This window comes from Hyaena hyaena, unplaced genomic scaffold, assembly GCF_003009895.1.
Source record: "Hyaena hyaena isolate Hyena2069 unplaced genomic scaffold, ASM300989v1 scaffold_1053, whole genome shotgun sequence".
Lineage (NCBI taxonomy): Eukaryota > Metazoa > Chordata > Mammalia > Carnivora > Hyaenidae > Hyaena > Hyaena hyaena.
In genome coordinates, this window is record NW_024081687.1 from 50,283 (window position 1) to 77,017 (window position 26,735).

The window sequence follows — 26,735 nt, forward strand, 5'->3', positions numbered from 1 at the left end:
GGAGATGGTCAAGCCATCCAACGGAAGTGGTCTGGGTCTAGAATCAGAGGTGGGAGGACCCTTGCTCATTCATTGGGAACGCATGTCATATGTTTTATATGAATAAGGAATAAACTTTCACCGGGACACCTGAGTGGCTCAGTTGTTTAAGTGTCTGATCTTGATTTGCCTCAGGTCTTGGGGTCTAGCCCCAGGTTGGGCTCCACACTGACAGCGCAGAGTTTGCTTGGGATTCTCTGTTTCCCTCTCTCTCTGCCCCTCCCCTGCTCACGCTGTCTCTGTCTCTCAAAATAAATAAACTTAAAAAATTGTAATGTAAACATCAGCGGAGAAAGGACCCCTGTCTTCCAGTCTTGGTGAGAAGGTAGGAGCCTCACTTTGCTGGACGCCTTGCTCTAAGCTGCAAAGCTGCCTCCTGTCATAAAGCTGCGAAAGGTTTGTTTTTCCTCTGGATAAAGCCAATTAGCCAACACAGATGTCCACCGAAATTACTAGGTGACTCTAGGATGAACTATTTGTGACAGATGGTGCTGTCAAAGCCTCTCACTCAAGAGCTAGTTGTTGTTTACCAGGAAACATGTATGTAACAGATCGTGTCTGCTTGGTTACAGAAAACGGTGAGATTTCCTTCTATGTTCGCAACCTTCAATGGATTGTCCACGCCAAGCGTTACGTTTTGTTTTAATGCTTATTCTGTTAATAAAGCTGTTTCTTTTCTCTCCTGCCCTGTGGAGGGATTTTCTAGGCTGGGTGAAGATTCTGTCTTTAATTGTATATATATATATTTTTTGGTACTGAGAGCAGATTGCATACACCGTGCCCCTTTTCTCTTTAATTTTCAGCTTGTATCTCCTAAGAATGTTCTCCTTTGAAGTCACAGTACAGTGACAACATTCAGGAAATTTCATATTGATACAATAATTCTATCCAATCTAGAGTCCATGCTCCAACTTTGTCAACTGTCCCAAAATGTCCTTTAAGCACTTTTTCCTCTGGTGTAGACTCCAATCCAGGATCACAGATGGTCCTGAACCGCCATGGCTCATTCATCCTTATTTGGAACAGTGTTTCAATTTTCTCTCTTATTGACATCTTTAAGGAATATAGGGCCATTATTCAATAGGACAAACCCTACTGAGTTTGTGTGATGTTTCCATGTGATTCGATTCAGGTTCCTACAGAACAAAACTGGTTTCCTCTCTACCCGCCCCCCCCCCCAACTCTTCCTCCACTGGGTGACTTTGAAGGAAATCTCATGCATCACATCATTTCGTCCATAAATACCTCATTCACTTCATTGCAATTGAATTTAGCAATTTAATTTTCCTATTTAGTGTTACTAGTTCCTACTTAAGAGATTCCCTCTATAAATTCTATTAATGTTTCTCAAAAAATGAAAGTTTTGGTCTTCACATTTAATTAAATGATTCTCTAGAACCGAGCTTTTGTGTGGTGCGAGGTAGAGAATTCTGGGGGGTGATGGACATGTCCTCTATCTTGGTTGTTGCAATGATTACACAACCATATGCAGTTACCTAAACTCATAGAACTGTGCGAGAAACAGGGTGATGTGTACTGTTTGTACGTTATACCTTAATAAGCCTCATGTCAAGCCATCACGAGCTGTTACGGAAACGTAAGTTAGAGACACAACAGGAGGGTGGGGACGTGCCACGGGGCTTAGGAGCTAACGCGGGAGCCATCTCCCCATATTTTCTCTGGAAGACCCATCTCTTCTCCACCCTCAGCCCCTGTAGTTTGGGGGCCGGTCACCCCCACCTCTAGAAAGGTGTGTATAACCCCAGGCCTGCCCACCCCCAGCTCTGTGTTCCCCTGGCCACTGTGACCGGCTCAAGTTTAGCCTCAAGACCTGGACAAACAGCATATTCCCATCCTGGGATGAGACTCAATGAACATGGGAAAGAGAATTGAAGCTCCAGGGGAGGTGCTGGGGCCCAGCAGGAGGGGGAGCTGATGGGAGAATGAAGCCTACTCAGGAGGAAGGAAGCCACCGAAGAGAGCGAGAGCATAGTGAGCTCTGAGGACATTGTTTTCAAGCTCCAGCTCCGGCTGTGCCTTACCAGTTGGACTTCCAGTTATGAGTCAACACCTTCCCATTTAAGTCCGTACGAGTGCTTTCCCACTGACGGAGTGAGCACGATCCGTCAGGCCTGCAGCCAGTCAAGTGACCGACAATTGTCACTTTACTGGACACGCCGAGGGAAAGAACCATAACAGGGTACAATGACTGGCTTGGTCCTTGAGGTGAGGAGTGGGTGAGTGACCTTTGTGAGAAAAGGACCCAAAACCTCGGGTCCCTGACTTCAAGCATCTCCTGACTCACCAGGGGAGAGACAATAAAACAAATGGCCTTTGAGGCAATGTGTGATAAATCCCCAAATATTTCCTTGTTACTGGTAATGTAGAATCCCACTGATTCTAACCTGTGCGTTTCCCCCTGACCTTCTGAGAACGCTGACATTAGAATGTGCCTTGGGATCAATGGCTTGTCAACGCCAGGAGCATCGATGCTGTCCTTGCTGGTGCCTGAGTGTGACCTCAAGTGCAGCTGTTCACACTGTCATCCTTTCACATTGAGTTAGGTACCCTAGGCATATGTTCGTTTAATTGCCTTTCTAACTGTCTTTTTTTTTTTTCTGTTCATCTAGTTTTTTTTTTTAATAGTTTATTGTCAAGTTGGTTTCCATATAACACCCAGTGCTCATGCTCACAGATTACATTATGATTCAGCACTGAAGCGAAAAGGCAGTTCACCAGCACAAAGGCACTGGGGCAGAGCAGCAAACGTAAATCTGATATCAGGAAAGAAAATAAGCAGTCCCGGGAAGAAAGGCTGTAGTTTCACATTTTCTCGCAGAGTAAGAACGATGTGCTTTGTAGAAAAGGAAATGAAGGCCGCGAGGCAGGTTTCATGCTGCGTGATCATGTGGACAAAGAAGGTGGGTGTGAGTCAGACATTGGGACCCAGAATATGAACACATTGGGTGTTGTTATCACAACAGCGTGTTGCTTACGTTTTCCTTTTCATCTCTGCGCAAGAATGTGAAGGGCGGAAACGTAGGTCTAAGTTAGTCTGAAAGAGAGCTTTTTCAAATAGGAAGTCTAAGTGATAAGTAAGCATGGTTAAGGTTTAATGTCATTCGTAGAATTTCCTTTTTCTTTCTAAGTGGCACATAGCACAGTGAGGTCCCTTAGAATTCAGCGTGTTTAGGGTCAGTGATTCCTGTTGAACGCTTATTCTGGGATTGGGTTCCGGAGTGTGTGAGAAGACACAGTGCATCAGAGAAAGTTCTCTCCGCACACACATCACACATTAAGGGCGGAATGGTGCATAAAGGAAAAGCTAGTGCTCTACTTACCGGGTCCAGGGGTTTGGAGCGGGCCCAGGTCATCACCGTGGATACCAAAATAAATACCTTTCGCTTCTCAAAGTGGCTGACTTCTTCATTCAGTGCTGTGGGGCCAAAAAGCGGGACAGTTATTTGGATCTACAAAGACCTGGTTTTCCAAAGCCTAGGTGGGACTTGAAATTACTCCTTTTTCCGGGAGCAAGCGAAGACGAGTGTCACCTCTCTGCAACACGAGCCTATCCGCCCCCCCCAAGCCACCCGCCTGTCCCAAGAATGTTCTTGGCATTCTCCCTCCATCACCTGACCTCTTCTGAGCCCAGCTCACAACCCGAACCCCCGTTCCCGTGTCCCCGCCTCTAGCAATGTGCTGTCACGTTCACGGAGGGCCAGTGGTAATAACGATCATAGTTGGTTCAATTGGAACGGTTCACAGCTTTACTGAATCCTTACCATTATGGGATAGGTGCTCCCGTCAGCTCTGTTTTACAGATGAGGGAACAGAGGCGCGGTTTCCCAGAGGCACAGAGGAGTGCTGGGGCAGAGTCCCATCCAGGCAGCCTCCCTGCAAGGCCTGTGCTCTCCCCACTACGCCCTAGAGCCAGCCAGCTGTGTGCAGAATGGAGCAGGAAGCCCTGTCCAGGTTAGGTCTGGGCAAGGGCCCCCAATCCGAAGCTAAGCCTCCTGTGCAGCCTGCGCCCTTGTGGAAGGAAGCAGTCTGGGGCGTGCCCACCCTTCCCACTCTACCCAGCCTGGGGAGGGCGGCCTAGGCAGCAGGTGCCGTGGGCCATGGCTGGAGGGTCTTTGGTTCATCAGCAGGGCTGGCTGAGTGGGAACATTCCGTGGGGATCAGAACTTAGGACGGTGGTGGGTGGAAAGAGGAACATTCGATTCCTGGAGGCTTCTTTCCTCCCCAGGGTGCTCTCTGCACATCTAAGCACTGAACCTCTTAAATACTTTGAGCGTGCGATGCTGCTAAAATGTTTTTCAGGACATAGAATTTTGCAGAAGAAAAAAAAAATCTACTAAAGAGAGGTCCCGTTACACTGTCAGGGGATCGAAGCGACGCGGTTGTCGTGGTACATTTTTTGGGTCTCAGGAGCTGATTCCCTAAAGAAGCAAAACAATAAAGTGATAATGTCCTGAATCTAATAAACGTGTGGATTCCGACGCCGAGGTGAGGCAGCATTGCAGAATTAAGTAGGAGAACACTGTGTCCACATACTAATCCCCTTCAAGGGCCCAAGTGTTTGCTTCGGTTTCCATTTTTATTCTATCAAAGAAAATTGCCGCTTCAATTTAATTTTGCCCTTTTACCCTTTCTGTTCTCCCGTGCTTTCAACTGGCCTATTTTGTGACTGCCTGGCACACTTAGACGTCCTCGAAGTGGGTTAGCCTTTCATTTATGATTATTTTAATGGGTCTAAAATAATCTGCTTGTTCACGAGTGAACAAGCAGATTTTATCCCTTTTTTTAAAAAGTAGGCTGCACGCCCAATGTGGGGCTTGAACTCGTGACTCTGAGACCAAGAGTCGGATGCTCTGGGTGATCGAACCACCCAGGCACCCCCATTTTACCCTTATGTGCAAATGTTTTCTCTCATTTCTAATACTTTATTCCCTTTCTCCCATGTCATTTTGCCTTCCTTTGATAGCATCCGTGAAAGACAAGGTAGGAGAGTCCTTTTATATTGAAACATTTAAAAATTACTTAATGAAACATTATTAAGAAGTAATATATATTCACTGCAAAAAGAAAACACAACAAACAAACATATTTAAAAAATAAACCAACAACCCCAAACGAAAAACAGGTCCCAAGTCTAAGAAGACACACATCAGGTGAAATGACAACATTCTCAAAGCCCCACCCCACACCCCGGGTGACGCGGCTGGACGCTTCCCACTGTCCTTTCTTGCAGACACGGACACTGTATCTCAGAAGCCTGGTAATACAGTTAAATCCTTTCCAGCAAACAGAGAAGTAACATTTTCTTAATATTCAAAGCCCTTTATTAGAAGGCGTTACAGTAACACACAGTAACACACATTCTACATTTTAAAGCATGGAAGGAGAGGCAGTGCCCACGTTTGAGAAATGATTATGGCGCCTTTTCTTTTAATTGTTTTTTTACATTTATTTATTTGTGAGAGACAGAGAGAGGCAGAGCACAAGTCGGGGAGGGACAGAGAGAGAATGAGACACAGAACCTGAAGCAGGCTCCAGGCTCTGAGCTGTCAGCACAGAGCCCAATGCGGGGCTTGAACCCACGAACCGTGAGATCATGACCTGAGCCGAAGTTGGACACCCAGCCAACTGAGCCACCCAGGTGCCCCGATTACGGCGCCTTTTGAAACGGGGGGGAGGGGAGACTGTGAGGAGCTAAAATCCACCTGTCACAGCATAAGGGCAGTGGTTAACATCAAAAACTCATAATCACAGGACATCGGTGCAGGCATTTTTATTTATGAAAAAGCACGAGTGGGTTAAATGAGGTTCCTCTTCAGGTGTAGGGATAGAGTGGGAAGGAAGTTCAAGGGCATCATGACTTTTTATTATAAGCCCTGCTGTGCGTTTTAATTTTCCAAACATCTCCAGATTTTGTTTTTTTTAATGTTTATTCATTTTTGAGAAAGAAGGAGACAGAGTGTGAGTTGGGGAGGGGCAGAGAGAGACAGAGACACAGAATCCGAAGCAGGCTCCAGGCTCTGAGCTGTCAGCACAGAGCCCGATGCGGGGCTCGAACTCACAAACTCACTCACCTGAGCCAAAGTTGGATGTTTAACAGACCGAGCCACTCAAGCACCCCCAGACATGTCCAGGTTTTATTTTAAGGGAAAAAAACCTTTTAAATTGCAAGTATACATTATATAGAAAAATCAGTTTTCAAAGCCTGACACAAAATAAGGATTCAATACATGTTAGCTCTAATTATGATTTTAAGTGGTGCAATTATTTCAGAAGGCGCAATTATATATACGTCATCTGTAAATGTTTGCAGAGGGACAAAATACAGAAAGTAGGCTTTCAAAGAAGCTCTGTTTCCAAAAGTTGACACAATGTTCATGTTTTTGCTTTGTTCCTTACTGGATGAAATGTAGGCACAAAGTTAAAAAAGAGAAATCAAACGCTCTAAGCTCCTGAGGAATCGCACACATCCAAAAATGGTATTTCTCCATCATTTCCCTGACTGTGGTACGGTCATTCCTGAGGCTCATTCCATTTCTTTGAATTTAAGCCAAAAATGTCACTTCGCTGTCCATCTTATTCAAGGGTGGCAAAGTAGTGCCTGTTTTTATAAATAAAGTTTTATTGGAACCTAGCCCATCATTTACATATTGTCTGTGGCTGCCTTCTTGCTACAGCACGCACAGTATGTGGCTCGAATGGCCAAAAATATTATATTTTCTCTTTGGCCCTTTACAGACCAAGCTTGCTGACCTCTGATCTGATCCGCCTAAAACAAAAATATCGACACACATAATATCGAAGTGTCAGGCGCTCCGTGTCTTTCTGGCTGTCCAGAAAGCTGATTTGCTCTCTCTTTCGCTCGCGAGTTCATCAGGACATGAATCACTGGTGGCACCAAGTCGCTAAACATCATGTCCTTCTAGATCTGTCCTTAGGGTTCATGGCGGTGTTGAAAGCATCCTAAAAATGCAAGCTTTCTCCACAAGCCTCACTGACCTTTGCCATCAGGGGACATTGGTTGCATTGCATCAAATTCTCACAGAAATAACCTCTCTCCTGTTAAAGTCACATCCCTCTTGTGATACGTTTCTTGGGAACATGCCATTCTCCGTCCTGCATTAGCATTTCCAACGTGTGCCTTAGCTCTCCCCTAGGGGTACGGGGGCCTTGAGGGTATAAAGTGTCTTTGTATCCCTCAGTACCTTCCACCCCACTTCCTTAAGCAGTGTCTGTAGAATGAAAGGTTGAATTTTGAAAGTTATTTCCTTTAATATTAAAAATGTTCTATCCTTTGGAAGCACCTATTTTATATATTTATTTTTTTTATAAAAGTTGTTTTTTATTTTTTAAAATTTTTAATGTTTATTTTTGAGAGAGAGAGAGACAGAATGCAAGTGGGGGAGGGACAGAGAGGGAGACACAGAATGGGAAGCAGGCTCCAGGCTCTGAGCTGTCAGCACAGAGCCCAACGTGGGGCCCGAACCCACGAACTGTGAGATCATGACCTGAGCCGAAGTTGGACGCTTAGCCAACTGAGCCACCCAGGTGCCCCTCATTAGAATTTTTTTTTTAATTTTTTTATTTATTTCTAGGAGAGAGAGAGAGACAGAATGCAAGTGGGGGAGGGACAGAGAGGGAGACACAGAATGGGAAGCAGGCTCCAGGCTCTGAGCTGTCAGCACACAGCCCAACGCGGGGCTCGAACTCACGAACTGTGAGATCATGCCCTGAGCCGAAGTCAAGAGTGGGATGCCTAACCAAATGAGCCACCCAGGCACCCCACCTACTGTTTAATTCTTTTTTAGTGTTTGTTTATTTTTGAAAGAGAGAGAAAGACCGACAGAGTGCAAGTGGGGAAGGGGCAGACAGAGACGGAGACACAGAATCTGAAACAGGCTCCAGGCTCCAAGCTGTCAGCACAGAGCCCGACGTGGGGCTTGAACCCACGAACCGTGAGATCATGACCTGAGCCGAAGTCGGACGCTTAGCCAACTGAGCCACCCAGGTGCCCCTCATTAGCCTAATTTCACTTCATGTTTGAGCTAAGTCTCAGATCAGGTTTCCCACGGTCCTCAAGTACCTCGTGTTCATTAGATGACTCTTAGGTTAAGTAAGTTGCACACAAGTAGTGTCCCTGGAGATAAAAGAAAGATCGTCACTGACCAGAGACTGCCCAGACGGCCTCCTCTGCTTGCTGCGGGTTCTCAGTGATGTTATAAATGATGACGTCACACTCCAGGAGGCGCATCAGAAGGTCTTCGCGAGAGAGGCTCTGAAAAAAGAGAATTGACAGTCGTTTGTTGCAAGGCGCTAACCTTACTATTTAGCTGGGATGACAGTTTCCAAATTAGCTATATGGCAGATGAAGTATCCTGCAGGAAACATGTGCAGGGTTTCTATTTAAAAACGAAGCTTTGGCTCTCTTCTGTGTGTAGTTTCTAAGTAACAAATAAGTTTATGAAAAGAGCTGGGAACAGAGGATTAAAAAATTGCATAATGATTGTAGGGACTATTTCTGCAGGCTGTTTAAACCCCAATTCAGAAGGGAGGAATTAGAACACACTGGAAGAAAAATGTGCCAGGCATTTGAAACGAACGCAAACTCTGTGCGAGATTTCTTGAGCCGTTACGTATCCTGAATCGCTCAGAAGTGCTGATGAGTGATGAACGTGGATGGTTTCAGAACTCTCAAGGTGGCATTCATCCACCCTCTTTGCACATGCAAGGTGCCTTATTATAGGTGACAGTTGGGACTATTTCAGAAACACAGGAACTTTTAATGGGTAGAAATATAAAAGTTCTTACATTAGGTAGAAGTAACTTCGGTGATCACTGTGTTTTAGGAAGCTGTTCCTTCCTGTGTGGGGGCCAGCACATTTTTAGGAGTGCCGTGCTATGAGTATTAGGGGCACCTGGGTGGCTCAGTGGGCTTCAGCGTCCAACTTCAGCTCAGCTCACGATCTCTGAGTTTGTGAGTTCGAGCCCTGCATCGGGCTCTGTGCTGACAGCTCGGAGCCTGGAGCCTGCTTTGGAGTTTTTGTCTTGCTCTCTTTTCCCTCTCTCAAAAATAAACATTAAAAAAAATTAAAATAAAAATAACCCTAAAAAGGACCCCGCATTTCCAAATCAGGATTTGTTGTGATTCCAGTTCTCCTGAGGATCAGCTGTCCCCACAGCTCCTTGACCAGTTTGCATGAAAAACAGAACATTGTCAGATCAAACGTGGGCTGCTTCCCACAAAACTTGGCTAGAGAACAAGAGAGTGAATGCCTTTCCTTATGAAAAGACGGGGCTACCCTGGTGCGGTTCATGCATCCCTGCTAAACCCAACAGCGCAGACGGCCAATTTCCCCAGCCTGGTTCTCGAAGGCATTTTGCATCCAGCTGTCCTCACTTCTTGGGGCTGCTGTCATTAAGTGCCACAAACGAGTGGCTCAAACAACAGAAGTTCATGTCTCACAGTCTAAAGGCTACGAGTCCGAGATCAAGGTGTTGACAGGGCCCGTCCCCGTGAAAGGCTGTGATGGAGATTCAGCTCTGGTGCCTCTCGGGCGACCTCTGACGTTCCGTGGCTTGTTAATGCAGCAAACCACATCTCCACCTTCCTCTTCACAGGTGGGCTCCCTGTGTGCATGTCTGGGTCTAAGGGCTCCCTTTTGGTAAGGACATAGGTCGTACTGGATTAGGGGACCACCCCAAGGACCTCCTTTTAACTCAGTTTCCTCTGTAGAGACCTATCTCCAAATAAGGTCATGTCGCAAGGTGCCTGGGGTTAAGACTTCGACAGATTTTTTTTTCAGGAAGGCACAGTTCAATCCATACCATTCATTCGATTTCTTTTCTGGACTGAACGGGCCGAAGGGAAGACACTCTGAAAATGCTGATCCAAACATCTGTTTTTCAATAGTGAGACGAGGAGGAGCCTAGTCTCCCAACACACCTGAGACTGATCGAGATTCAGGAACGATGTGGGAAAGGAAGAAAGAAAGTCACTGGACAAACAGAAGGCGTGTGCTCCAGACGCGGCCCAAGAGAAGAGAGAGAAAGCATCTGTGATCCCAGCCCATGACAGCATGTGGGAGTGGTGTCCAAAGAAACACGCACACGCGTGTGAAATCATAGCTGGATGTCGAATGAAACAGGCACATTTCCAAGAGCATGGCCATCCTGATCCGACGTTGCATGACCACATTTGGACATTCATTTGCTTATCCAACCAACATGTGGGGGCCTCATGTTTGACCCCGAGGATAGAGGCAAAAATGAATAATATCTGGTTGCTTATACTAAGGAGCATTGTGTGTGTGTGTGTGTGTGTGTGTGTGTGTTGTTGGGAAAACTTTTAACAAATTATAGTCTAATGCAGACAAGGACGTATCTAAGAATATAGGAAGTCTTTGAACAAATTAAGAAAAAGACAACCTGCTCTTGGTGGGAAAATTATAAGAAGGCACCTACTCTGGGGCACTCCGTACCCAACAGAACACAGCTCCAACTCATGCCCTCAGGCAGGCACCCTTGTGCAGTGTGCAACCTGCCCAGCCTTACGTGGCAGCCCCCAATATAGAAAGGGCTATCATAGAAGTACATCTGAAGTTTGATAGTCCAGGAGGAATATATGAATATGGCTCTTCGGAGCTGACATTCAAGTCGGACTGAAGAGTGAATACGAGCTCATTCAGCGGAGCCTAGAATAGCGGATGGTTTGTTGCGCCAGGCAGAGGCACCTGCCACAAACTAGACCAGCCTGATGTTTTCCATCCTTTGCCCCCTCTCGCCTTACACGCCACCCTTGCCTCTTCTCCCTGGTTCCCTGCAACCCATGCTTTGGCTATGCTGATGCTTTCTATTCCAAAGCATACCATTCACTTCCCCGTGTGTCCCCCCCTTTTGTGAGATCTCCTTGCCCCCTTCTCTGCCTGGGAGGCCAGGCCTCAGTCCCAGCTTCTCCCAGTAGACCCTCGCCTCCCAACTGTGGGCCGTCCGCAGGACTGTGTGCCGATGGAGGCTCCCAGATCCCCAGACCAGAGCAGCTCGGGGCGGCCTCGAACTGTGTGGCAGGAAGAGTCTCCAGCTACACCTGCCTCGCTCCGTTCCTAAGACCAAGCGCTCACCAACTGCCCTTTCCAGATGCTGTGTGTGCACACCTCTGCGGCCATGCTCATTGCCCTGCTGTGGAGCTGCACATTCGTTCTTCCGTGGATCCTTAGGGCGCTCGAGACACATTCATGGATTCGAGCTCCAGTGTAAACAGTGGGAGCTGGCAGAGATGTGAACTAACGCAGATGGCCATGCTAGTGGGAAGGGGCACTTCGTGGAGAGGCTCTAAGGCACCCGGGGGAGGATCCCATGACCAAGAGGGTACACGAGTCAGGGCGAGTGGCCGGCCCACAGCAGCAGTAGGGGTGAGCGCGTGATGAATGGTATGAAGGACACAAATGTCCACTTCCTCTTCCCCTTTCCCAGCAGAACCCCAATTTTGTTCAGCGACTCCACTCTCAGCCTGAGGATTTGGACTCCATTCTCTAGCTTCAGGGCTGGGCCTTACTGACCTAAGGGTAAGTGATGGGTTCAGGAACGGGCCTGTGACTCACTTCAGAACAGTGAGATTCAAGGAGATGCCTGCAGGGGGCTGCTGAAATGTTCATCCTCCTTTCTCTGAGGACTTCTGGAAGTTCTCTTCACCAAGGTGTCACCATGGTGTGAATGTGAGGCCCTGGACCGTTGCCACCTTGCTGCCAGCTGGAGCAAAGTCACCGTTGGAGGAAGGCAGAGGCCAGGAAGGGGCAGAAAAAGGAGCTGAAGCCCCTGGATCACGCCAGCCCTGAAGCTGCATCTTCCTGGAGACAACCAGCCACATAAACTGAAGAATCTCCTTATTTACGACGCCAGCTTGCCTTGCCTTTTCTCCCTGTTACTTACAGCCTCAAAACAGCTCAAACAGATATAGGTCCTGAATCAAAATTAAGAGTCTAAAAGGCAGAGCGGTTTTGCAGAGGTGTGTAATAAATTTCATTGGGAGCATATTGAATTAGAAGGGCCAGCAGACATCGAGGGGAGTACGTCAGGGGGCAGCTGGATTTGTCGATCAGCAGGGCTGGGGGCAGATCTGAAGGCCACTGGCTTGTATGGGGGAGCTGGTGCCATGGGACCGCCTAAGATTTAGGAAGGACATCCTAAGTCAGGAGAAAGGAGGGAGTTCTGGGGAAAGGTGCATTTCCAGGGCAGATAGAGGAAAAGGAGGCAGTGAAATAAGGAGGCGCTCCGATGCGCGAGGGAAGTGAGGGGGTGAAGGTGAAGAGCCTGAAATTAAGGCCTCCATTAAGAGCAACCTCGGGCTGCACGTAGCCCCAACTCCTCAGATCGCTCAAGGCTAAAGCCATCCTCGGACCGCCCTCAGATCTGCTAATCAAAAAACATTCCTGTGGTCTGAGTCAAGGCTGGGAACTGTAGACCGTTATTCTGTACAAACCAGCCAATTTCTCACCGCTTGCCTGAACCCCACGTGGGCCCTTTGAACTCACCTCATAATTGGTCATTTTCAAAGGATGCTCAAACGTCATGGTTGGGTCCCACCAAATGTAATGGACACCTCACAGATACTGAATGGTCAAAGCTGTTACCCTGGGTGCTGCTGTACAGTTGTAATTGGTGCTTATGTGATGATGCTATACGTACAACGTGTGCACTGTAACACCCCCGTCCCTTCCCCCATAAAACCCTGCTCACTATTGTTCGGGGCTTCACCTTCTGCCACCACACCGGTAGGCGGGTGAGCCCCTGCTCGAGCTTGTAATAAAGACCCTTTTGTATTTGCATCGGTGTCGGCTCCTTGGGGGTCTCAGGGGACTCGCGAATCGGGCACAACAAAGGCTGCAGAAGAGGAAAGCCCGGTAAGTTAGGACTTTGGGAATTGGGTGCTCACCGGTGACACCAGCCAAGGTAGATCCTGTGGCGGGGCCCTCTCTGACGTTCAGTGTGGCAGGGGCCAGGGGCAGAGAAAGAGGCTGGTGGCCACCAGCGAGGCCAGATGAAGTGTGAAAGATGTGAGCGTTGAACACACGTTTAGGCAGAAAGAAAGAATCCAGGGGTGAGTTAAGACCCAGGAGAGTGTGAAAGGGGGTAGGTGATGGCGGAAGTTCCCTATGATGGGGGCAGATGCGGGGAGAGGACTCTTTCATTCATTCATTCATTCATTCATTCATTTCACAAGTGTTTACTGAGGGCCGCCCTCCGCCAGGCAAGGTGCTAGGTACCAAAGATGACAGCGGAAGAGTAATTGAGACTCCGTCTGTTCTTAAGGGGCTAATCGTCATGATCAGTGCGACCCGCAATAGACCGATGATAACAATGGAGTGTGAAAAGTGTGATGATGTAGGCAGGGAAAGATGCTATGCGAGTCCAAGAAAAGAGCTCAGGATCCAAACCGGGAGTGGGGAAGAAGTGGGGATCACTGAGGGCTTCCTGGAGGAGATGACACCCTGGGTTAAATCTTGCAGGACAAGTAGGGCTGGGTGGGGTTGGTTGGAAGAGGAAAGTCTGTTCCAGGGTACGGCGTGGACAGGGCTGTATGACAGGGTCAAGAGCGGGGGCAGGCTGATGAGAGGGACGCCCCTAAGGGAGGTATTTAACCGTCTCTGGATGTTTAGCATTTGTCTGCGGAGGCAGGGAAACTGCTATAGAAACATAAGAATGGCTGGAAATGAAGATGAACACGCTAATGCTTCAGCAAGGTTGCCTTTATGTGGACACATTTTTCTCCCCTTTGTTCTCGAAGCCGCCTTCTCCCCTTCACTGGTCTCTCTGTAGACTCCTTTGCTCCAGGGCCTCGGTATGGATTTTGACATCCCGCTGACCTCAGTGTTGACTTAGTAACAAGACTCGGATGGCAGGTGCCAGATCCGAGACTACCTTGGGGACCTGGGGGAGAGGCTGGCAGCGCCTGTGGGACTCCTGTGGCCGCCACCCAGATCCTGTACTTCCTGTAAAATCTCTCAGCCTTAACCGCGGGGGGGTCTGCAGTTTGTTGTCTTTTTTCCCCAAGTTTTTGTTTAAATTCCAGTCAGTTAACATACAGTGTAATATTCGTTTCAGATGTAGGATGTAGTGACTCATCACGTACATACAACACCCGGTGATCGTCACAGCAAGCGCCCTCCTTAATGCCCCTCACCCACTTAGCCCAGGCACCCCACCTCCCCTCCAGCAACTGTTTGTTCTATAGTTAAGCGTCTGTTTCCTGGTTTACCTCCCTCTCTCTCTATTTCCCCCATGTTCATCTGTTTTATTTCTTTTAAAAAATTTTTATTTATTTTCGGGAGCAAGTGGCTCCCGAAAGCAAGTGGCTGAGGGGCAGAGGGAGGGGGGTCAGAGCATCCGAAGCAGGCTCTGGACAGCAGCGAGTCTGACGCAGGGCTTGAACTCACAAACTGCGAGATCGTGACCCGAGCCGAAGTCGGATGCTCAGCCGACTGAGCCACCCAGGTGCCCCTCATCTGTTTTCATATGAGTGACATCATATGGTATTTGTCTTTCTTTGACTGATTTCACTTAGCATAATACTCTAGCTCCATCCACGTCATTGCAAATGGCAAGATTTCATTCTTTTTAATGGCTGAGTAATATTCCATCACACACACACACACACACACACACACACACACACCCACCCACCCACCACATCTTTTTATCTATCTATCAGTCAATGGACTTTCGGGTTCTATCCGTAGTTTGGCCATTGTTGATAATGCTGCTATAAACACCAGCGTTCATATAGCCCTTTGAATCAGTATTTTTGTATCCTGTGGGTAAATAGCTAGTACTAGAATTGCTGGCTTGCATAGTAGTTCTACTTTTAACTTTTTAAAAAAGGTTATTTATTTATTTTTGAGAGAGAGAGAGAATGGAGGGACAGAGAAAGAGGGAGAGAGAGAATCCCAAGCAGGCTCTGAACTATCAGCATGGAGCCTGACCAGGGGCTTGAACCGACGAACTGCCAGATCATAACCTAAGCTGAAACCAAGAGTCCAAATGCTTAACTAACCGAGCCACCTGGATGCCCTTATTTTTAATGTTTTGAGGAACCCCCACACTGTTTCCCACAGTGGCTGCGCCAGTTTACATTCCCACCCACAGTGCAAGAGGGGCCACTTTTCTCCACATCCTCACCAACCTGTTGTTTCCTGTGTTGCTGATTTTATTTTTCTTGCGTTGCTGATTTTAGCCATTCTGACGGGTGTGAGGTGATAGCGCATTGTAGTTTTGATTTGTATGTATTTTCCTGATGATGGTGATATTGAGTATCTTTTCATGTGTCTGTTAGCCACCTGGATGTTTTCCTTGGGAAACTGTCTGTTTATATCTTCTGCCCATTTTTTAACCAGAAGGGTCTGCAGTTTTGAAGGCATTAGCCTCCTTTGCCTAGCAAAGAAATAAAACTATGTTCTTCTTTATCCTCAAACTCTGCCTTTGTGTTATATTTGAGCTCCCAAGCACAGAGGTTGGGTTCAACACCAGCAGCGCTGTTTCTCAATAAGACATCAGAAACATAATGCTACGTTATTCCCGAGTGGCTTATTACCAAAGGAGGTTTCTCTCTCCCAGAAAGTGCCCACTATAGCCCAGGGTTGTTGGGTAGTGAAGGGTAGCATGCATTTTAAACACAGTTTAGAAGATTTTATAAGTCTATGAGTCTGTAAGTACAAATTAGATCCATTCCTTCCAAGAATATCTAATTTAAATTCTTTGCTCCAGGCAAACATTTAAAGTGGCAACAATGGGTGTTTTCCATCAGGGGAGAAAGACCTGCCTGCATCTGCCCTCACCTTCCTGCATCTCCATGTTTGCAGAAAAGAGAAGGAGAAGCAAAGAATAACAGCATGTTGTGAAGGTGTTGGAGCGCAAGGTGACTCTGCCCTTGGAAGAGTAGCCAAAGCTACCAGGACTTACACTGTATGTTTCCATGGCAAAGTTGGGCTGAACGCCATCGAGCTTGGAAAGTGTGCCCACAATCTGGAATGCGCCATCCTTCAGTTTGGAGGGGGCTTCCGCCATGGCTGACTTACTTTCATCTTCTTCTTCCTCTTCTTCTGTAATTTCTTCAAGTGAAGCCCCAACTACACAGTTAGACAGAAACTGTAAGAAAACACAAACTTGCTAAGAAAATACTAAGGATGACTTAGAGAAAGGGTAGTCAGTTGGAATGATTCTAAAGACTGACCTTTCTTCAGGGCTTGCTAGAGGTACCCTCCCCGACCTCCCGGCCCCATGCATAGCCCACGCATTGTACACTGGTGGTTTGCTGAAACTAACAGTAACCCCAGTAACACGGCCAAGTGGGTACTATTATGGTGCTCTATTTTTAAAGTTTTTTTAAATGTATGGTTTATTTTTGAGAAAGAGAGAGTGGGAGCAAGGGAGGGACAGAGAGGGAGAATCTCAAGCAGCAGTGCAGAGTCCAACATGGGGCTCCACCTTGCCATCCTTGAGATCATGACCTGAGCCGAAATTGAGAGTCAGATGCTCAACCGACTGAGCCACCCAGGTACCCCAATGGGACTCTATTTTATAGATGAGGAACCCAGGCCCAGAGAGCTTAAAGAAGGTGTTAAGGAGGCAGAGCAGGGCTGCGGTCACCATGTTGGTCTTGTCTGATAGAAATGAAGCAATGTAATGTGATCCACCCAGGTAACTTAAATTGGCTAGTTGCCACATTAACCTAAGTAAAAGAAACAAGTGAAACTAATTTAAATAATGTTTCTTTAACCCAACAGATTCAAAATATTATCAATTAAACATGTACTCAATGGAAAAAATGATGAATGAGATCTTTTATATTCCTTTTTGTTCATATTAAGTCTTTAAATTCGATGTGCATTTTACACTGAGGACACGCTCATCTCCATTTCAACTGACCACATTGAAACGGTCAATAGCAACATGTAGCCAGTGGCCACCTTTGCGAATAATGAAATAGAATGAAGTTGGCAAAGTTTTGCTTTTTATTTTACAGAGGTTATCCTTAAGTAATGTTAAAGAGTTTCATATAGGGGCACCTGGGTGGCTCAGTCAGTTGAGTGTCCGACTTCGGCTCAAGTCATGATCTCACTGTTTGTGAGTTTGAGCCACGCATTGGGCTCTGTACTGACAGCTCAGAGCCTGGAGCCTGCTTTGGATTCTGTGTCTCTCTCTATCTGTCCTTCCCCTGCTTGCACTCTGTCTCTCTCAAAAAGAAACATTAAAAAATGTTTAAAGAATTTCATATATACACGTGTGTGTGTATATAGACACACACATATATGGATGTATATATGTGTATATACATACTTATTTATACACAAATAAGAATGATTTTAATTTACATATTAAACACCTATGTAATCGTGACATCATTACACCTTGGGAGGAAAAACAAACCAAAACTAAACAAACAAGAAGTCCCACCTCATTTGTTTTGATAAAAACAATTCAGTTCAAGTTAGTAACGCAAGATTATCAGGTTCGGCCTCTTACTGGAATATATTTCTTCCAAGTATGTCATATATATTTTCATTTCCCTCTCAAACATAATCCAATTTTATTCAATATATATTCAATTCTACTATCTCATTTCACAGATGAGCAAAGAGATGCCCAACTGGAAGTAACTTGCCCAAGATTGCTCGGGCAGGGAGGGGTGCAGATAGATGAACCTTGTGATCCCCAAGGCTGCACACGCACCACGCCCACCACACCACTCTGTCCCGGGGAAGGAGAGGGGACCAGGGGCTGTGGGGAGCAGGTGGCATTGCCCTGCTGGGCCGGGGGCCTGAAGACAAGAGACCTGGGCTCCATTTGCCTTATAGGCTTCTTATTCCCACCCACACAAGTGCTTGGTACAGAGAACAGCAATTACCCTGAAAGGTCAGAACTAGGGGTCCACGTTAGTTAAGGAATAACTGAAAAATTCTGCTATTGATACGCTTCAGAAAATGATCTGTACAAACTGAAAGAAAAGAAAATTTGCTATTAAAAATATGCTGCTGTAAAATTTAATCAGAGCTCAATGAGGGGTAAAGTAAAAAGTTAAATTCTCTTCCCTCCCACTCTCCTCATCTCAATCAGGTTCATCTCCCTTTTTAAAATAATCCAGTGGCTCTCATTGGATTTAGAATATAAACCAAGAGCCTCACCTCCCCTACCCTGTCCCCAGATGTGGGCCTTTAGTATTGGACTCTGGGTCATTAATTTATGCAACAAATAGCAGTGGAGTGCTGACCACACCTGAGGCACCATGTGGCTGCCAGCAGGCCCACCTTCTGACTTTCATGGCCTTCCCCACCCCCCCCCAAAATATTAAAAATTATATTTTATGACTGTATTGCCATAAAGACCCACAATCTTTTACTCTAAAGTTGCATTTGGTTCCCCCCGATTTTATTTATTTTTTTATTTTAATGCTTTTTATTAATTTCTGACAGAGAGAGAGACAGCGTGAGCAGGGGAGGGGCAGAGAGAGAGGGAGACACAGAATCTGAAACAGGCTCCAGGCTCTGAGCTGTCAGCACAGAGCCCGACATGGGGCTCGAACCCACGAACCGTGAGATCATGACCTGAGCTGAAGTCGGATACTTAACCAACTGAGCCACCCAGGCGTCCCTGGTTCCTCCTGATTTTAAAAGAAACATTTTTGTGGACCGCCGAGTCTCGTGGGCTCTGGGGTCTCTGCCCACTGCCCTGCAGTCTCTGGTTTCCTGCACCCTCACCTCTCTGCCCTGGGACGCCCTCCTCGGGAGCTTTGTCTCTGCCTGTGGCCCTAGAACTAGCTTCCCCGGCTTTGTCCATGTCCTGTGATGTGAGGTGAAATGCCATCTTTCAGGAGAGCCCTTTCCCTAGACTCTGAGGCAGCCGCCCTCTCTCATCAGCCAGTCTTCTGGTCTCCTCCTTTCAAAGTACCCATCGCAGGGGGCCTGGGTGGCTCAGTCGGTTAGGCATCCAGCTTCGGCTCAGGTCATGATCTCACGGATGGTGAGTTTGAGCCCCGCGTCGGGCTCTATGCTGACAGCACAGATCTTGCCTCGGGATCCTCTGTCCCCCTCTCTCTATACCTCTCCCTATATACCTCTCCCCTGCTTGCTCGCTCTCTCAAAAATAATTAAACGTTTAAAAAAACCCAACAAAGTACCTATCACACACCACACACTGTGTTTGTTTGAAAAATTACTTATCGTCTGTCTCCTTCCAGAGACAAGGTCAGTAGCTATGTTAGATCTTATCCACTGTGTCGTTCTCTGTGTGTCTGCCATTTAGTAGATGTTCACGAAGGGATGAGGTAGTAACAGTTGTGGGTCTTGTCTATATTTTGAGATATTTTCCGCATATAGATCATCTTTACCTATCTATCTACCTATTTTCTCTAGATTTGTATCTTTTTTTAAAGTTTATTTATTTATTCTGAGAGAGAAAAAGAGAGGGGCAGAGAGAGAGAGAGAGGGGCAGAGAGAGAGAGAGAGAGAGAGAGAGAGAGACTCCCAAGCAGGCTCCTCGCTGTCAGTGCAGAGCCTGACATGGGGTTCAATCCCACAAATCATGAGATCATGGCCTGAACTGAAACCAAGAATTGGACACTCAACTGACTGAGCCACCCAGGAGCTCCTATAGCTCATACTACATGTGTCTCTTTAAAGTTTCCTTTATTTTATTTTATATTTATTTCATTTCATTTCATTTCATTTTTAGAGAGAGAGCAAGGGAGAGGGGCAGTGGGAGAAAATCTCAAGCAGGCTCCACGCTCAGCACAGAGCCAGCCCTGGTTTGATCCCACCAGCTCGAGATCATGACCTGAGCTGAAATCTAGAGTCAGGTGCCCAACTGACTGAGCCACACAGGTGCCCAATGCTTCCTTTCTTTAAAGAAGCATATTTTGTGGGGATCTCACAAATGGTGAAATCCTGACCTGAGCTGGTCACGATTCAATACATGTTAGCTCTAGTTATGATTTTAAGTGGTGCAATTATTTCAGAAGGTACAATTATACATCGTCTGGGATTTAATCCACTGACTGGTGTCCTTTTATCAAAGGAGGGAGATTTGGACACAGAGACACTTGAGAACACCATGTGAAGACAGATGCAGAGGGTGGGGTGATGAGTCTACAAGCCAAGGGCCTCAAGAATTGCCCACAAGCGGGGCGCCTGGGTGGCTTAGTCGGTTGAGCATCTGACTTTCGCTTAGGTCATGATCTCGCGGTTTGTGGGTTCGAGCCCCGCGTCGGGCTCTGTGCTGACTGCCAGCTCAGAGCCTGGAGCCTGTTTCAGTCTGTGACTCCCTCTCTCTCTGACCCTCCCCTGCTCACGCTGTCTCTCTCTCTCTCTCCTAGAACTAAATAAAACATTAAAAAAAAAAAAAAAGAATTGCCCACAAGCACCAGAAGCTACCAGAGGCAGGGAGCAGACCCTCCGTCACAGCTTTTAAAAGGAATCAATCCTTGCTGACACTTTGATTTGGGGCTTCTGGTCTCTAGAACTGAGAATAAACCCTGTTGTTTTAAGCCACCTAGTTGGTAGTAGTTTGTGACCACAGCCTTAGGGAACCACTACAAATGGTACGCCCTGTAGCTGCATCCTATTTTGGGCAGTGCATGTTGTCTGAAAGTGTGGTCATTAGCCTCACAAATGTCTGCCCAGTGTGAGATTACTCTTCTGTGTGGCTCCAGAGGGTAGAATTGAGATGAAGGGGTCCTGCTCAGGGAAATGATAAAATTATGGCTTTCTTTTGACTGCTGGGCTTTTTTTTTTTTTTTAATTTTTAATGTTTATTTTTGAGAGAGACAAAGCATGAGTGGGGGAGAGGCAGAGAGAGAGGGAGACACAGAATCAAAAGCAGGCTCCAGGCTCTGAGCTGTCAGCACAGAGCCTGACATGGGGCTCGAACCCATGAACTGTGAGATCATGACCTGCCCCAAAGCTGGACACTTAACCCATTGGGCCACCCAGGCGCCCCACTGAGCATTTTAAGAAGGTCCACAGGGTCCTCTTTGAGAATATCCCCATTTCCCAGGGCTAAAGATGAAGGGTGGGGAAGCTGAGTGGGCCCAAAACAGTACCTGGCAGATAACAGGCCCGCAAAACGTATGTTGAGGGATGGATGAATAGGATTGGTTGGACTTACCTGTCAGTTGCTTCCTTCAGATGCGGTAGCGGTGCGGAAAGAGAACCCAGTTAAGAGGCCACAGATCCGGGCTCTGTGTCCAGATCTGGCCCCCAACTTGCTACGTGACGCGGGGCAAGTCTCTTCCTCCTTCTGGGTCTCAGTTTCCTTTCACTACCAGGGGAGGACCCAGGGCTGGTCAGGCACTCTGCAAACACCTGGGCTTCCAGCGGCGGCTCTGCGAGCGGACTGGTGCCCGGGACCAGGAACCCTCTCTGAAGGGGAGCCCCTGACAGCGCCCCGTGCCACAGACCCTCGCTGGGTTCGTGGGGTGGGGGTGGGGGAGCTCGGGAGCCCGGTAGGGGGACCGGGAGCGGGGAGCTGGAGCTGCACTCTGACCCGCCGCTGCTCACCTTCCCGATGTTCCCGCTGCTGTACGAATCCAGCAGGTTTATAAACACCCTCTGGATCCGGATAACTTTCTCCACGGGCGCAGTAACTTCCTCTTCACCCATGGCGGCAGCCGCACTGGTTGCTAAGGAGAAAGCGTCCCTCTGGTTGCCAAGGAGTTGGGCCGCCGGCTGCCTCTCCAGGGGCGGGGCCTAGGGCGCGGGGCGGGGCGTTCCCAGGGCAGGGGCGGGGCGTTCCCAGGGCAGGGGCGGGACGTTCCCGGGGCAGGGGCGGGGCCTAGGGCGCGGGGCGGGGCGTTCCCGGGGCAGGGGCGGGGCCTAGGGCGCGGGGCGGGGCGTTCCCGGGGCAGGGGCGGGGCCTCCGGGGTCCGGCGCGCAGTGGGGTCTGCGGGGCCGTGGGCCCAGGGCGGCGTGCCCGCTGTGCTCGGCTGCGGGGCGAGCTCTCTTTCGGGGCCTCCTGAGGCCTTGCCACCTGCTCCCTTTCTTCTCTTCGATTCGGAAACTAGAAACACGCCTCAGGGGTCACCGGCCGCGGAGGCCTGAAAACACTGCTGAAAACTGGCCACACGTCGCCCTGTGGGATGGTCTGACCCGGAGGCCGTGAGGATCCTGCAGCGCAAAGAGCAGCGGCGGCCGCAGAGTTTCGTGCCCAGGGCGCTGGAACCACGGCGTGGGTGGTCCTCCCTGTAGAGCCAGTTGGGGCTGGATCCATGGGGCTCGGCCGGCTGTTCGGTAGCAGTTCCGGGAGACCTGGGGGCGGGCAGGGCTGTTGGCGGCCAGTCACCCACCGTCCCAAAGGGGTGGAACGTAGGCTTTTGATCTTTCCAAAGGAGAGTATACATGCAGGTGCCCGGGTAACCCTACAGATTAAAGGAGGACATTCCGTTTGTCTTATGGCAGGACCACGGATGACCTTGTGGACTATATCCTGCCCTTGAGTTTGGACCAGTCTGATTCTATTGAAATGCTTTGTGCTACACACAGTAAGGTGCTAAATGTAAATATTGAACACATGCAGCAATTTTTTTCTTTTTGCACGTGTGTGTGTATGTGTGTGTGTGTGTGTGTGTGTGTGTGTATGTTTATTTATTTATTTAGAGAGAGAGCATGGGGGAAGGACAGATAGGGGAGGGGCAGAGAGCGAGGGAGAGAGAATCCCGAGCAGCCTCTGCACTGGCAGCATGGAGCCTGTCGCAGGGCTTGAACTCACTAATGGTGAGATCATGACCCAGCGGAAATCAAGAGTTGGCAGCTTAACTGACTGAGCCACCCAGGTGCCCCTGTATACATGTGTGTGTATATAGATAATTGCCTCAGAAAATGGATGTGACCCGGGAGCTCCATAAAGCTTCGAGGTTCTGGGCACTCAGCAGATCTGTCCTTGACTCCCCGCTCTGCAGCCATTTGTGGGAGATTGGTACAATGTTTTAACCTTACCTCAGCTGTTAAATTGGCTGTAAAACAGGAGTGAGATCACCAGCCTAACAGGGCTGTTAGGTATATATAAGATATAGATGACAGAGTTTTCTGAAGCGGTGTCCAAAGGTGAAATCACCTTTTTTTTCCCCAAGGCTAAGGCACACTTCTGTAAATGGGAGCCTTTCATTTCTTTCTTTTTTTTTTGGTCTCCACCTCCTTTTCTTTTTTATACATGTTTCACTAAAGCTTGTTTTGATAACACTTTGGAATTTTGCACTCACTTTGGGAACAGCTTGCTTATAGCAATGTTTTTTTTTTTTTCTTTACGTTATCAACGAGATGTAAAAATATTCATGAAGACCAGTGCAAAACTTGATGGAGTAAAATATTCTTCAGCATCCTTCCAAATGACTGGTTAGTTCAAATATTCTAGAATTCACTAGATGCTTCATTTCGATTTTTAGGTTGTCCCTATTGATATGCAGTTAAGCAGCTAAATATTTTGAAAGTTTTCAGCTGGTTGTGTTACAATATATATCTCAGCTTTGCTTCATTCTTATCGGTATGGGAGCTTGTGCCGTAGTTATAAGTGGCTGGCTTCATCTTGGTAGATGAGGAAAGGAGAGTCTTTTGATTAATTCCACTATGTCAACAAGTAATGCCCCTTTCTTTTACTGTTATTCCTTTCTTTATTCAGAATCAGCTTTCATATACAGGCATACCTTGGAGAATTTTGGTTTCCAGATCACCACAATAAAGAGAATATTGCAACAAACCGAGTGAAATTATTTTCTTGGTTTCCCAGTACGTATAAAAGTTGTGTTTCTGCTATAGTGTAGTCGTTTAAGTGTGGTATAGGATTATGTGTAAAAAAATCCGATGTACATATGGTCTTTAAAAAATACTTTATTGCTAAAAAATGCTAACCATTATTTGGGCTCTCAATGAATTTTAATGTTTGCTGTGCAGGGCCTTGGCTCAGTGTTGATGGCTGCTGGTTGATCAATCAGTGGGGTGGCTGGGGCAGTGTCTTAAAATAAGACAACAATGAATTGCACAGCTTTGATCGAGTCTTTTTTTCAGGAATGATTTCTCTAGGGGCGCCTGGGTGGCTTAGTCGGTTAAGCATCCGACTTTCGCTTAGGTCATGATCTCGCGGTTCGTGGGTTCGGGCCCCGCGTCGGGCTCTGTGCTGACTGCCAGCTCAGAGCCTGGAGCCTGTTTTCAGTCTGTGACTCCCTCTCTCTCTGACCCTCCCCTGCTCACGCTGTCTCTCTCTCTCTCTCCTAGAAATAAAAAAAAAAAAAAGGAATGATTTCTCTAGCATGTGATGCTGTTTGATAGTGTTTTACCCACAGTAGAACTTCTTTCAAAATTGGAGTCAATCCTCTCAACCTCTGCTCCTGTTTTATGAACGAAGTTTAGGAGATATGCTGAACCTTTTGTTGTCAATCTCAACAATCTTCAGTAGATTCCATCTTGAGAAACCCACTTTCTTAGCTCATCCGTAAGAAGCAACTCCTCACCTGTTCAAGTTTTATCATGAGATTGTAGCAATTCAGTCCCATCTTCGGGTTCCCCTTCCAATTCTAATTCTCCTGCTATTTCCACCGCATCTGCCGTGACTTCCTCCACTGAAGTCTCAACCCCCCCTAAATCATCCATGAGGGTTGGAATGAACTTCTTCCAAACATCTCTATGTTGGTATTTTGATCTCTTCTCGTGAATCATGAATGTTTTTCATGGCATCTAGAATGGTGAAGGCTTTTTAGGTTTTCAATGTACTTTGCCCAGATCCATCAGAGGAATTATAAGACAGCTACAGCTTTTCAAAATGTATTTCTCAAATAAGACTTGAAAGTTGAAATTACTCCCTGACCCATGGGCTGCAGAATAGACCTGCCTGTTGTTAACAGGCATGGAAATAACATTCATCTCATTGCGCATCTCCATCAGGGTTCTTGGGCAACCAGGGACACTGCTGATGAGCAGTAATATTTTGAAATGATTCCCCCCCCCCGCCCCGCCCTGCCCCTGACCCAGCAGGTCTCAACAGGGTTTAAAGTATTTAGCAAACCATATTGTAAACAGATGTGCCATCACCCAGGCTTAGCTGTTCCATTTATAGAGCACACAGTGGACTTAGCCTAAATTCTCAAGGGCCCTCAGAGTTTTGGAATGGTAAATGAGCATCGGCTTCTACTTAGTCAATGCTACGTTAGCTGCTAACAAGTCAACCCATCCTTTGAACCCAGGCATTGACTTCTCTCTAGCTATCAGTCCTAGAAGCCACCTTCTTCCAGTAGAAGGCTGTTTCATTTACATGGACAATGTTTAGTGTGGCCACCTTCATTAATTAGCTTTGCTAGATCTTCTAGACAGCTTGCTTTGATCTGTACTTTTGCTGTGGAGACCATGTCTTTCCTCAACCCTCCTGACTAACCTCTACCAGCTTTGAATTTCTCTTCTGCGGCTTCCTCACCTCCCCCACCCTTCATAGAACTGAAGAATTAAGGCCTTGCTCTGGATGAGGGTTTCTGGTATAAGGGAATGTTGTGGTTGGCTGATCTTCTGTAGACCACTACAGTTTTCTCCACATGAGCCGTGAGGCTGTTTTGCTTTATCATTCGTGTGTTCACCGGAGCAGCACAATCAGTTTCCTTCAAGAACTTCCCCTTTGCATTTACATGGCCGCTACCCAGTGCAAGAGGCCTCGCTTTTGGCCTACATTGGTTTTCCACGTTTTCTTCACTAAGCATGTCTAGCTTTTGATTTAAAATGAGAGGTGTGCAATTCTTCCTTTTACGTGCACACTTAAGAAGCCATTGTGGGGTTATTAACTGGCCTAATTTCAATATTGTTGTGGCTCAGGGAATAGGGGGTGCAAGAAGACAGAGAAGGGTGGGGGGAATGGCTGGTCGCTGGAGCCATCAGAATGCAATTGATCAACAAGGTTCACCACCCTGTAATGGGCGTGCTTTGTGGCGCCCCAACGACAGTCACATCAAGGATCACTGATTACATATGACCACAACACACATACCTTTAGTTTGTGGGAACACCCCCACCCCCCCACATTATCTGTGAAGTGCAATAAAATGAGGTGTGTCCAGAGCCAGAGTTCAGGTGATGCTTGTGTCAACACAGACCGGATGGGTAGTTGGTGGAGACGGAAGACAGGGTTCTGACTCAACGCGTGTTCACGGGTGGGCTGCTGAGCAAGGCCCTCCATCTGCCCACGTTTCGGCCATGCCATCCCCAAAACAAAGGGGGTGAAGGCAGAGTTCTGAAGTTCACGTGACACATGTCAGGCTCTGCGTTTCCACCCGGCTTCCCATGACAGTCAAACAGCACATCCTGTGTTTTGAACACCGGACAGGAAGTGGTGCGGTGGGCGGCGGAGGGAGCTAACATCAGGACACCATTAGTGGCTGATCTGTGGCTGGGCTGACCTGCAGCAAAGGTGGGAAGGGTGTCGTCCTGGGAAATGAGGTGGGCGGGCCCTCTCCTGTCTTCACAGTCTTACTGCCTCTTCAAGGGTCCTGGGGGTGAGCACAGCTCAGGGCAGCTCGGTGCTTTTGGGAGAGAAAGATTCTTCGGCCGGTTGAAACACCATCCACATCTTACTGAATTAGTGCATATGAAAAAAGCTGTGCTAATGAAAAACTGTGCTAATTAGTGTTAATGAAAAAAACTGTGAAAAAGTATGAAAAAAATCAA

The 26,735-nt window shown here is 47.5% G+C and overlaps 1 protein-coding gene across 1 annotated transcript in view; it reads right to left on the reverse strand.

The window, feature by feature from the left end:
• Window positions 1-21,716, reverse strand: part of AK7 (adenylate kinase 7) — a 66,880-nt gene extending 45,164 nt beyond the window's left edge. Inside the window, exons 1-4 of the mRNA XM_039222082.1 lie at window positions 21,600-21,716; window positions 16,009-16,194; window positions 8,224-8,332; window positions 3,381-3,475 (exon numbers count right to left, since the gene is read on the reverse strand). Of these exons, the coding sequence (XP_039078013.1) occupies window positions 3,381-3,475; window positions 8,224-8,332; window positions 16,009-16,194; window positions 21,600-21,701 (492 nt within the window). The 5' untranslated portion in view covers window positions 21,702-21,716. The remainder of the gene's footprint in view (window positions 1-3,380; window positions 3,476-8,223; window positions 8,333-16,008; window positions 16,195-21,599) is intronic.
• Window positions 21,717-26,735: the final 5,019 nt, after the last annotated feature.